The sequence below is a fragment of the Vulpes vulpes genome, chromosome 10, assembly GCF_048418805.1.
Source record: "Vulpes vulpes isolate BD-2025 chromosome 10, VulVul3, whole genome shotgun sequence".
Classification (NCBI taxonomy): domain Eukaryota; kingdom Metazoa; phylum Chordata; class Mammalia; order Carnivora; family Canidae; genus Vulpes; species Vulpes vulpes.
In genome coordinates this window covers 79,834,504-79,847,082 of record NC_132789.1, presented here as the reverse complement: position 1 = coordinate 79,847,082, position 12,579 = coordinate 79,834,504, and the positions used below count along the sequence as shown (strand labels likewise).

Here is a 12,579-nt window from a genome sequence, read left to right as displayed (position 1 = left end):
AGGAAAAGTGAACATTTCATGGTTATTACTATTAGCGCAAAGTGAGGCTGCAAGTACTTTTCAGACCTTGGAGTTGAAGGCTTTAGGATATAGAACTGTGACTCAGAAAGGTATTAGGGAGGTTCATCCAGTCGACCTCTGTCCTATTCACTTAGGCTTGCACTCCAACTACTCGAGGCCTGGGGTGTCTGAGCATCGCTTTCCTCTATAGTACCCTTCTGATGCTGCTACTAATCCTTTACCTGGAGGAAGTCTTATCCCCTTTACACCCTAAATCCTTTAATAACAGCCTCATGTGTGGAAAACGCACTATTTGGGGAATTGGTCCAGATTCTCGGGCTAAGATGATGGGTCACACTTAACACCCTGTCTTGGGAGCACCCGGGAGCCAAGGGCTTGGCGTGCAGAGGATACGCACTGTCCTACAACAATGAGCGCACATGAAGAATGTCAGAAATTTTTGAATGTGACCCATTCCTAGGACAAGAGGAGACTGATGTGACTAATTCTTAATGTATTCCCACCAGACAGGACAGTGTGGTCCTTCAGGGCTCTGGCTCTGGGGCCTGGATTTAACTCCTTGCCTGCCACTTGCTGGTCCTGTGAACCTGGGAGCATTACTTGACCTCTTGGTGGCTCCCTTTCCCCATCTGTAATATGGGGACAGCAATCATGCCTATTTTGTAGGGTGTCATGAGCATGGATTGATATATGCAACATGTGTATCGACCTGCATAAAATCCTTATAACTATATAAAGTATGGGCAGCGCCTGGTGCCTAATAAGTGCCTCCAACATCAGCAGTTGTCACTGTTATGGAAAGGCCCCACACCATCCCATGGGCTGGAGTCCCGGGATTGCATTCTCTGTTATGCGGAAATACTCCCATCTCTGTATTTTCTGTCCCAGCAGAGCAGGCGTGGCCAACAGCTGCCTGGGCACACTGTAGGCCCCTCTCTGCGCCTACGCGAGGCCTGGCCTGTTTCTCTCTGGGAAGACAATGGCTTGAGTCTTGCTCTATACAACTCTCCAGGAGGTTCCCTGGCACCGACGCTACGGTTCATTGCGCCGGACTGTGAGCCCACACAGAGGGCAGGGATTGTGTCTTATTTATCTTTGATTCTGCTTCTTCATTCACCACAGATGCTCATTCAATGTGTTGTTGAACTGAACTGAGCGACCCGGATAGATGAATCATATGCTTAAGAAATTCACAAAAAATGAAGCCAACAGTTGCCTCGTTGGCCTTGGATATCACTTACTCGCACAATAGTAGTGTCGTTACTGACACACCTGTTCTTCTGAATTTCCAGAACTTTCCCCAAACCGTGGATCACTCCCTTGTCAGTGGCTGCGTTGGTGTAATTTATTGGAGCCTCGTTTACATACAGCTGTGAACAAGAGGGTTGAATGTGAGTTTTATTTGTGGGGATTTCGAGGGAAACAGGGAAGCTAAGGGCCCGAGGCTATGACATCCCAGCAGCTGGGGGATGTGTCCGGCAGTATTCCCCTGGAAGGTGACGCTCGCTCGCTCGTAGGAAGTGCTCTCCTCATGGAGGGGAGTCTGGGTGACAGGCCCGCATCTGGCACCATGTTGTTGTGTGTGGGACCTGGACTCTGTAACTTTCCTCTCTCAACCTCAATTTCCTCTTTTGTAAAAGGAAGAGGCTCTAGATCACCTGTAAGGTCTCTTTCCACCCTCATGTTAGTTGATTTATGACTGAAGAATCCTGACTCACGACGGTCACATGAGTCTCACTGGCAAAAAGGCTGTGTGGGCAAGCTCAGCTGTGCCCCGGCGGTGGCCCTGGCGGTCTGAGCACCTGCCCAAACCAGGCACGGAGAACGACCCGCGCTGGCCTCTCAGCACCCCTCTCCGGTAACTTGTAAGCGACCTGCAGAAAGGCCAAGCCCCGGGCACTTAAGAAAAAAAAACAATGAGCATTTTTTTAGTGTTTTTGCTTGTGAAAAGTGTTCCAGTGGGTGGAACCCTCTCCCGGGGCATGGTGTGTGCTGTGAGGTTCTGTGGTATACGCTGCTGACTCAGATTCCAGTGTGAGCTGAAACTTGTTCTGTTTTAGGAGAGACCACTGGGATGATTGAGTGATGCAAAACAAGCAAATCCATCCATTCATTCATCAGTATAAATAATATAATTGGGAACAAATTGTTCTTTAAAGAAATTGGAGAGAGAGCATGAGTGCGTGCATGTAGGTGTGGGGTGGGAGAGGGGGATCCTTATTGTCCGAAGGAAACGTTGAGTTTGGATCCAGTAAGGGTTTTAGAATGACGGTAACATCCCCACGTTTTCTGCAGCCGTGGTACTGAAATGACTCCTTGTAGGTGCTGATATGTGGACTGCCCTGGCACGTCCAAGGCCCTTATGATTCAGCTGGAATCAGGTGAGTTTCCGCTGGGCGTTGAGACAAATCGCGGTGGACCCCACAGAGGTGGAGTCTGAGATTGGGAAAGCAGCGGGAGGCTGGAGGCTGGTGTCAGTGGGGCTGCAGCACAGACGACGCCCCAAACCGGAGACACGGAGCTGCTTGAGAATCAACAAAATGATGGGACTTCTGATGCTCTAACCCTGTGGACGTGGCCTTAAAAAGAGTCTGAATAATTCTCATTCTCAAGTGCACTGTGTGCTGCATTGAAATTCTTATCCGAGCGCAAGCTAGCTGGTTGTGAGGGCTTTCCCCGCAGCTCCCTCGCCCCTCCAGGAAGGGAAGGAGTTGCCGGGATGAGCAGAACCCTGACTGGGACGTAGAAGCATTTGTGTATTATGAGGTAAAGATTGCTTTGGACCCAAGGATTTCCAACCAACCGGGAAATAAACGTGACAGAGCTGACCCTGATTCAAGTGATTGCGAGACAACGTTCATCTCTACGTGACGGAGCAAGGAGTGATACGGATAAACACACAAGACATCTATGTCCTTTACCAACAAAAAGTTGCCTTACCAGGACAAATAGGGAAAGGATCTCCTCAACGTCATGACGTGACAGGTGGGATCATTTACAGGAGTCAGAGGAAAATACCTGGAGTCAGCTCTATCTGTAACGAAGACTTAGGCTCTTTTTTTTTTTTATTCAAGTAGGTTGAAAAAATATTATAGTTAAAAAATGTCTGTGATGGGGTACCTGGGGGCTCAGCAGGTGAGTGTCTGCCTTTGCCCCAGGGCATGATACCAGGGTCCTGGGATGAGTCCCACATCAGGCTCCCCACAGGGAGCCTCTCTGTGTCTCTCATGAATAAGTAAATAAAATCTGTAAAAAAAAAAAAAAGTCTGTAATTAAACTTTCGTCCTCTCAATACTGTGCGTAGTTTACCTGAAACAATGATTTATTCTTGTTTGTTTTCCTCGGGAGGATTTATACTAGGGCTACATTTGGGTTTCTTGTTGAATGTCCATAAACGATCTTCTTCCTTGAGGTTTGAAATAGGTCATCAGAATTACACTTGAAATACTTTACGTGTCTTGTCTCATCAATTCTCTTGCGTGAATTCTGAACACGGACCTATTTAGTGGTTGTATGAGATGAAGGCGTTGGTGTGGGGGTCAGTTGGTCCTAGGACCGTGGTCTGGACGATCAGGCTGTCGGGCCATCACTCACGTGGCCGCTGGGTCCCACCTGTCAGTTGGCCCCCAAGAGCCGGTGCCACGTCCTGGGAGTTGGGCCTTGCTGTGGGTCCTCTTCTATCTTACAGACTGCTTGGGGACTGCCCAAGGGCTGTGACAGGACTCAGTGTCAAAGGGTTAGTGCCAGGACTGGTGAGGCTCACTCTAACTATCCCAAGGCTGGTGCCGGGGAGGGCGAGCGAGCAGCCTTCTCGTGAAAGGCAACTGCGCTTTGTCGGTAAGGCTCAGGGAGCACCGGAGTGACGACGGATCATGGGGGAAAGGCCAGCATCCCTAGGATTGAAGTCGCAGGACCTCACCTGGCCATCCTGGAGAAAGAAGCCAAGCAGGTAGGGGAAGCCCAACATGGTCTCTCGGTGCATGCCACTGTGCAGGTCATTCCTCAGCAGCTTCTCTTCCAGGACCACGTGGTACCTGAGTACGTCTTCCTCCTGGACAACAAACAGGATTGGAAGTCACCCCGCAGGTCAGCGCGTCTGTGGGCCCTAGGAGGCTGCCAGGCGCCAGGCACGGTGGGAGGGATAGGAGCCACAGGTTGTGGAATAGGAAACTGTAGAGGCATCAGGCATAGTAGATGTCAGATACTGAATGGAGACACATCACCTCACACTTGGCCAATCTTCCAGGTGGGATGGCCCAGAACTCGTGCTGTGACCCTAAAACCCAGGTGGAGGGCATGACACCTGATGGAGGGTTTTAAAGATGATTTATTTGAAGAGCATTGCTAGGAAGGGAGAGTCCCACGCCTGTGTTTCACCTCAGGGGCCTATAAGATCTAGCTGGATCTTTTGAAAGATGGGATGTGTGTTCTCTGCAGATACAGTGGCCTGTGGGATGGGGGCGGTACTGAGACCTGAGGGTCTCACACCTCAGACAGCTGGCAGGCTGGTCCATCATGGAGGGAGGAGGGGTGTCACTGCTCCGGGACAGCACGTCCTGTGAGCTGGAGGACTGGGCCTGAGGTCCTGTGTTGGAGGACTGCCTCGGGGGGCACACAGGCCCTGGGGAGAAGCTGGAGGCCTAGGGTCTGAGGACATGACTACAGGAATAGGGTGCATGCACACGGCTCAAGGGCAGTCAGAGACAACCAGGGATGAGCAGGGTCCCTGAAGAGCCACAGGAGCACTGGAGGGAGGGAAAGAGGGATGGGAGAGAGGGATGTGGGAGGTGGGGGATGGGGGGGCTATAAGAGATTAGTCACTTGAACATAATCTCTGCAATTCTCTCTGTGTCGTAATAAATATTTTATGGATTCACAGGAAAAAAAAAAAAAAAGGAAAGAAGGAGGGTGAGTGAATGAGACACAGAGAGGAGAGTGAGACAGCACGAGCGTGGGCTTTGCCCCTGGGCCCAGCCCAGAAAGAGCGCTGGCTTCCCAGGCATAGCACCTTCCTGCCCCTAAGGTCTCCTGAGCGACCACTGAGACTTCCTGCTCTTCAATGTCAAACCTGATGTGACCACAACTGAGCTCACTGAGCCCGGGATGGGGGTGGGCAGTGGGACCAGAAGCACTGCTGGGCAAGGCTGGACACAGGTGACTTGATGGTCTCTCAGCTCCCAGCCTGCTGCTGACTGCCCGGGACCGCGGTCTACAACTGCTTGTGTCCCGACTCCTGCACAGCTCTGCCAGTGAAAGTGCTGGAAGGAGGCTGAGGCCAGTCAGAGGGAAGGAGGGAGAGGGGGTATGTCTCCCCTTTGCTCCCTGTCCTTGTGGGCACCCCCAGCCCACCTGCGCCCTGGGAGTGGCAGTGGACTCTGGGAGGGCTGTCTCCCCGATGAAGCGGCTGGGGCGGGCAAGGCACTCCACTGGGTCTGCTCCTGGCCCCCAGGCCCTGGGGGGGTGGGGTCAGAGCGCCTGGTGACCTGCACCTCCTCCATAGCCTGAGAGGCTCTGTGGGCTCTTCCGTTTCTGTGTTGCAGTGACTTTGACCTCTGCCCTTTGCTCTCCCACCCTGGTGGGGGGCAGGGAGTGCCTCCTGCAGCTGCCACCCCACGGCTTCTCTCTCCTCTTCACCTGTCACCTACACCCACACCGATTTGTGACCAAGAAACCGTTCACACTATTAAAGTCTCTCAGGCACGATGTCCTGCCCCCGCTGGCCCCTGGCTGGCCCCAGAATAAGACAAAGGCCCTGCAGCGACAGCGACAGAAGACAAGATTTTAGGTCCGATTCGAGGCGGTGACTCTGACAGGGCTGGAATGTTTTTCTGAACTTAACTGAGACTGTCTTTGTAGCTTCAAATGATCCTTGGGCTCTTGGGGGAAATGAGGTTTCATCCCAGGGCAGCAAAACCTGAACAGGTTCGCTGGGCGCGGGCAGGCTGGGGAAACAGATGAGGGTGGTCTCTGACCCCCCACTTTCAGGAGTAGGTTCCGCCTTCACGGGCTCCAGAGCCCGCTGGGCCAGCGAAGGCCCAAAGGACCACTCATAACACTGCACAGATGCTGGAGGGTGTGCAAATGGTGCACACTCACAGGACAGGTCGTCTGATGGCTCTGAGGCCAGAACCAGCCGGCTTCCCCGGAGGTCAGAGCAGATGTGGGCAAGGGTTGGGTGATTCAGGAGGTAGTGGATGCATGCGCACGTCTGGGTGCATGTGCACGCGTGTGTCCATGTGTGTCAGTGTGTGCGCGTGTGTGTGCACCCAGGCGGATGGGAACAAAGGCACTGCACATGCCTGGGGCTTGCCAGGGCCTCTGAGGTGGTCAGTCCATGAGACCTGGGCTGTGCAGGAGCATCGGGGAGGCCGTGCGGTGAGCATGGGGAGCTGTGCAGGGGGCATGAGGTGGGGGGGGGCTCTGCGGAGAGCATCGTGGGGGTTCCATGCAGGGAGCACAGAGGGGCCTTATGGGGAGCACCAAGGCCAGAGGCTGCTGAGCGTGTGGTAGGTGCCAGCGCGCATCCCTGTCTGAAGCTACAGGGCACAGTGTGCTTGCTGTGCAGATAGCGTCACCCGTGCCCTCTCATTGTGGGTGTGCTGGGAACAGGGTGACTCGCTCCTATGGGACAATTCTGGAGCCGCTGGTGACTAAAGGATGCCTGGCAGCCAGTGGACAGAGGCCTTAATTCCTGGCTGGGTGGTCTGTACTCCATCTTGCAGACATGGGGATGCACCCAGGGTGTCGAGGCACCGAGTGGCACGACTGGGACTTGATATCCTGACAAAATCCCCTGATGGCCTTGGAGGAGTCAGGGAGGATGGAGGCCCGAGGGGAGGAGGTAGGCACACATGACCCACCTCCTCTGCATCCCTGTCACAGGGACCAGGAGACCAGGGGACTGGGAGGCCAGGGCGCGGAGGAGGGATGGGGTCTGGCCCGCTTCCTGGGGCACACGCTGCAGGCGTCTGGGGGCGGGCCACTTCCAGAGACAGGGTGTCTCTGGGGTTTCCTGAGGCAGACAGGGAGGGTGCTGGAGAGGGCGCCGCCCCTAGGCGGGGGGGTGGGTGAGCACAATGTGGAGACCTGCCGGTGGCTCCCCTACTTCCCCTACTTACTAGCGTGGTGGCCTTCCTCTCCTGGAGGTACTTCTCCACGGCACGGTTGCTGGGAGCGAACACTGTGTAGGCCCCGGCTGCCTCGATGGCACCAGCCAGGCTGTGCTGCTATGATGGGAGAGGCAGAAGGCATTAAGGCGTTAAGGTGGAAGGCGTTAAGACTCGCAGTGCCTGTGTCCCCCTGCATCCCCCCTCCTGGCCAAGGCCGCCTAGATGCATGGTACTCACGGTGATGGAGGCCCGGAAGGTCGAGTAGTCGGGCATCTGGTCCAGCCGCGCCAGCAGGCTCGGTAAGGGGCCAGTCAGACTTCTTCGGGGAACTAGCACCTGGGGAGGGAGCCCCCGCATTCTGTCAGCTGTGTCCACAAGCAGGTCAGGTCACGTGAGCAGACGCACTGACAAGGACCGCTGCATGTGAGTCCCCACGCTGCCCCCGCGGCTGCTGCAAGGGGCAGCTCTCCTCTGAGAGCCACCTGCTGAAGGGGGTGCAGCCTGGGGCCTGCAGTGTGCTGGCTTTGAGCCCCAGGCCACCGCCCTCGGCTGGGCACCCGCGTGCCAGTGTTCATGGTGACCTTGACTTGAGGAACCCTGTCCAAGGGCAGGTGTGAGAGGACCTTAGAGAGCCACTGCCGCCAGCGGTCACACAGAAACGGCACACAGCCAGGAGTCTCCGGTGGTTGGTCACCTTCCGCTCAGTGGGTCTCTAACCCTGGAGCTCTGCTCCACGCGTCCTCCTTGTGAGGCTAGGACAGCCGTAGTGTGCTCCCTAGGCCCTGGCACTCACCAGGTGGGAGCATAGGACATGCTTTTCTGTCCAGGGCTTGGCACCGACTGTGCTGCCAGGCCCACCAGCTGTCAGCAGCTATGAGGCTAGGCCCAACCAGGGACCTCGAGTCACAGCAGCCCTCCCCGGGATCATGCCATCCTGCGGAGACCGGGCCACACCACGAGGAAGGGGCACAGTATGCCAGGTGAGTCTGCCACCCCCGATTCCCCGGAAGTACAGAGGGGGAGAGAGGAGTAACCTAGCCTTTACTTGGGGGAGGCCTGCTAGGCAGGAGGCACAAAGAGAGGGTGTTTAGTGCTCCCCAGGGAGGGAAGAGGAGGGGGGAGGAGGTGCAAAGAGGGTGTGTGGCCTGGCCACATGTGCCGTCTCCTTGATGACTCAGGCTGTAGGGTCAGGGAGGCTTGCAGGAGGTCCCAGGGGGATGACGCTCAGGACAGGAGAGGGCTGAGGCACCCTTGGACTGCTGGGTGTTGCCACCAGAAATGCAAAGGGGCGGGGGGGTAATTTAGTGCTTTGGGAAGCCAGGATCGCAGAGGAAAAGTATGCTTGGCAAGTAATGTTGGTCTGCATCCTGAGTCGTAAATCCAGCATGCTCCCTGCAAGTGACCACTAGCTCAAAAATGTGGGTTTTCTTAATGATTCCTGGTAATCCAGGGGAATTGCAAGGCTTTGGCAAAATAATGCACCTAAGAGTCTCACAAATAGCCTCTCTTTGCTGCACAGAAATAGTTGACCTTTTCTGTAGATTAAAACCAAAAGTGCATACTTAAGTGCCAAGGGGGATAATTTTAGGGGAAATGGTATTGGTTAATCGTCTTTTCCAATCTTCCACCTTCCAAAAGTTCCCAATATGCCCTAAATTCTAACCTTGATTTTCAATGAAAATCCTAATATAGTAACTGAAAATTATAGGAGAGCTTAAAACCCCGTTTCTCGCTATCCTTTCTTCCTATTTCATACGTTTGAACACTGTTGCATCGCGTCTTAGAAGATAATGAAAATTTCAAAAATACTTTTTCTACCCCTTCCCACTTTTTTCTAGGCCTTCCTTACCCCATGTTTTTAGGGGGCAATTATGCAGAAAGGGGAGGGAAAGGGCGACCTGTAACCACCAGCCCTTTCCCCAGCTCTTGGGGAAGACTTTCACGTAAATGAGACATATGACACGTGTGGCCCCGCATGACGTAGGAGTCACTGCAGAATGGAAGCCGGGTAAGTAGCACAGAGTCCGACTGACCCTCTAGGCAGTTTTAGCACTGATGTCATGGAGCACGACAATGTCACCCCTACCAGAGGTGGGTGTTTCTGCCCCCAAAAGACGTGGTGTGGGAGCACAGATGGATGAAGTCAGAAGAGCCGTCTGCGGGGAAGGCTGCGAATGTGTACCTTGCTGATGACGTGTATCACGCCGTTCGTGGCTGCGTTGTCACCATCAATGATAGCTGCTCCTTCAATTGTGATATTCTGTGAATGCAAATCAAGGTAGGTCTTCACAGGGCAGTGATTCAGGGGCTGAAACTACATCTGCACTTCACACTTCTTGAGCAGTTGTGACTTTGACCCTTTTAACCATGACCTGAGGTTAGAGGCATGTTCACATCGTGACACACTAGTTGACCCTCCCACCACACACGCGCAGTGAAGTGATATTTTCCTCTACTTTTTGGGAGGCTCCTGAACACCGATTCTGTTCTTTTCTGCTTCGTTCAAAGGGTGCTGGTTGGGGTTCAGTACAGCCATCCTGTAGTTTGAAAGCATCTGTGGATGGTGTCGTGGGTGGAACTGTGTGTCCTTGGGGCTCACATGTTGGGGTCCTAACCCAGTACCTCACAGTGGGGACTTAGTGGGAAACAGGGTCTTTACAGAGGAACTTGAGTTACAGTGAGACCGGTTCGGTGAGCCGTAATCCGATTTGGCTGGGGTCCTCCAGAGGGGGACGTGGAGGGCCGTGCGGGGGTGGGGGGGGGTGGGAGCCCTGAGCTGAGTACAGGGCCTGCGACAGCCCCTCCCACAGCCTCGGGGGCCCACCTTGCACACACCTTGGCCTCCGGCCTGGCCTCCAGAACCGTAAGAGGAATTCCCTGTTGTTTGAGCCTCTCGCTTGGCGGTGTGCCATTTCAGCGGCCCCAGCAGCTCCATCTGACTTTCCTGACCAGAACCCAGCTACTTCTCAAGAATATTATTTACGCGACCTACCCACCTAGCTTGGCCACCAAGCAGCCATGGCTTGGCCGTGCTCCCTTCTGTCCACTTTCTTTCTTCCTCTCCCCACCCCACCCTTTGTCTGAAATCCCTCCTGGGACCCTAGGTCCAGACGCGGGCCTGTCTCACCCTGGCAGCTCCCAGGTCACATCAGCAGAGGCCCTGGAGAGACGTTCCTGGCCACCTTGCACTGACGAGCGGGAGGGAAAGGTGATTGAGAGCAGTAGTTCTAAAGCATTCTGGACGGTGGGTGGCTCACGTGCACTGATGTAGCGGTTCTCCCTCTCCAGGAGAACCTTCATTTCTACCTCATGCAACGCACAGAAAGTGCTTTAAAACACTCGTGTACAGCAAGGCAGCCAAGCTTCCCAGAGCAGGCCTGAGTGCAGGCTCTAGTGCATGGCAGTCCACACGGGAGCCAGGCTTCTGCAGGGCTGCACTCTTCCTTGCGCTCAGACAGAGCACCTGTAGGTGCTCAGTTGGTATCTGCTCAGTGACTCTAATGTCACATAAAATCCCGTGACTTGTGACGGCGCAGCTAGATGGCTACCAGGACCTGCTCGTGTTAGTCACTATGAATAGCCAAAGCTGGGCAAGTGCGCGATATTTACCCAGAACAATGGAAAAGTGTGCCTTTGTGGCTCGGCCTGCGGTCTGTCAGGGAGTGCCTGTGGCCGACCTGTGGCTGGAGGGTCACATTTCGTAGCCTCATTACTACGGGGTAATGCGTGTGTGCCAGGACACGTTGGCAGTTGCTGAGGCTGGGTGGCGCCCCCATGAGACTCCTCTTCCTGGCCTATTCCATTCATGTTTGCAAATTCCTGTGGTGCACACGCTGTACACGCAGACAGCACACATGCAAACAGCATATTTCTGCTTAGCAGACAGGCTATGGCGCTCTCTTACCCTGTCCGCCTTCGCCACATGAAGAAAGCTGCCCGGCAAAGCTGTGGCCAACCTGTCCAAGGGTGACAGGGCCTGCAGGTCGGCCAGTCCGTAGGTGCCCCGCAGCATGTGGTATCTGGAACAGTCCGTGAGGCCAACCGTGAAACATCGGTGCATGGAGGACTGTCATGAAGTAGCTAAGGAACCCGGTTCTAGAGCTGGACCACCAGGGTCAGACTCTTCTTCAGAAACTCCTAACCCTGGCACCTTGGGTTACTTACTGGATCAGCCCACACCCCAATGCACAGCTGTAGGGGGCATTTGGAGGAGGGACTGAACGTATGGAAGGCAGTCAGCGCGAACTTGGGAGTTGGGTGTGAGCTACCACCTCCCAGGGGAAGGAGGTGAGGAGGGTTCCAGAACACGCGGAGTTTTGCAGGGTGCCAAGGACCAGGGCTCCCCCTCCACTGAGCGTTGTGGGACCCAGGAAATCTAACAAAAATCCCCTACCCCTGGACAAGCAGAGCAGGACTAACTCCATTCTGTGCTACACCCGCCATCTCATGTAAAACCCCCCACACAACCTGCCTGTTGTTTAAGGCTCTCCCTCACCCTAGTTTAGCTATTAAGCACACCCTTATCAGAAACTAGCACACATAGGAATGCGGGACCTCTGACCTTTAACCGCCAAGGAATGAAAACCCCTCTTTTGCTTGCCAAACCTGCGCGCCAATTCTAACCAGAATAGTGGCTAGTTCAAATGGTCACTATAGGGGAATCGTGATTCAATTGGCCACCTGCGTGTGGACCGACATGACTGTGTAACTTTCTGCATATGTTACAGTCTCATTGGCCACTGGCCCCTATAACACTGCTGTGCTTCTTAGTCTCGGGGTCCAAGTCCCTGCTCTGCTGTATGGAGTATACTTGGACCCAAGCTCGAGCTTGTAAATAAACCCTCATGCATTTGCATCGGTGTCGGCTCCTTTGTGGTTTCTTGGATTCGCAGTCTTGGGCACAAGAAGCGTTGTTCACCCTGACGCCAGGATGAGAGCATGGAGAACAGAACACAGGACACCTACTTTATGAGGGTTGGGATGTGGCTCTTGGACAGCCAGAAGCTTTTCTCATCATGGTCCATGTCTGCAATGGCTTGCTGGGAAGGCACAAGGACGGTGAGGTTGGCGGCAGCCGACAGCAGGGGTTGCAGAGAAGCATCCTGCATCATAGCGGGAGACAAGGTGGGTCTGAGGCAGGTTACAGGGCAGGCCGCATGGACTGCGTGCTTGGCCCAGGAGCCAGGTTCCCTCGGGGAGTGATTTCAGGGATGCTGCGAAGGCCTCAGGACCCCTTTCCTAAATCCATCCCGCCTACTCACTCACCCCACCTCTGACGTGCATTCTTTTTATTTAAATGGGTGAGCTTGGTCAAAAGGCAACTTTTCCTGAGCCCCTGTCAGACTTTGAACTGTTATCAGTCATTTACTCTGTAGTCTAAACAAGAACCAGAGAATGGTGTGGACGATCATGCATGGGTGTGTGAGCCCTAAAGCCCTGGACACCCCAG

At 54.4% G+C, this 12,579-nt stretch overlaps 1 protein-coding gene across 3 annotated transcripts in view; it reads right to left on the bottom strand.

The window, feature by feature from the left end:
- Positions 1-12,579, bottom strand: part of STAB2 (stabilin 2) — a 139,524-nt gene that overhangs the window by 51,909 nt on the left and 75,036 nt on the right. For 2 of the 3 annotated variants that reach the window (XM_072724744.1, XM_072724741.1), the window contains exons 29-35: positions 12,096-12,232; positions 11,035-11,149; positions 9,313-9,390; positions 7,368-7,466; positions 7,140-7,247; positions 3,941-4,072; positions 1,263-1,391 (exon numbers count right to left, since the gene is read on the bottom strand). In XM_072724744.1, the coding sequence (XP_072580845.1) occupies positions 1,263-1,391; positions 3,941-4,072; positions 7,140-7,247; positions 7,368-7,466; positions 9,313-9,390; positions 11,035-11,149; positions 12,096-12,232 (798 nt within the window). The remainder of the gene's footprint in view (positions 1-1,262; positions 1,392-3,940; positions 4,073-7,139; positions 7,248-7,367; positions 7,467-9,312; positions 9,391-11,034; positions 11,150-12,095; positions 12,233-12,579) is intronic. The other variant, XM_072724743.1, reaches the window with a different exon arrangement.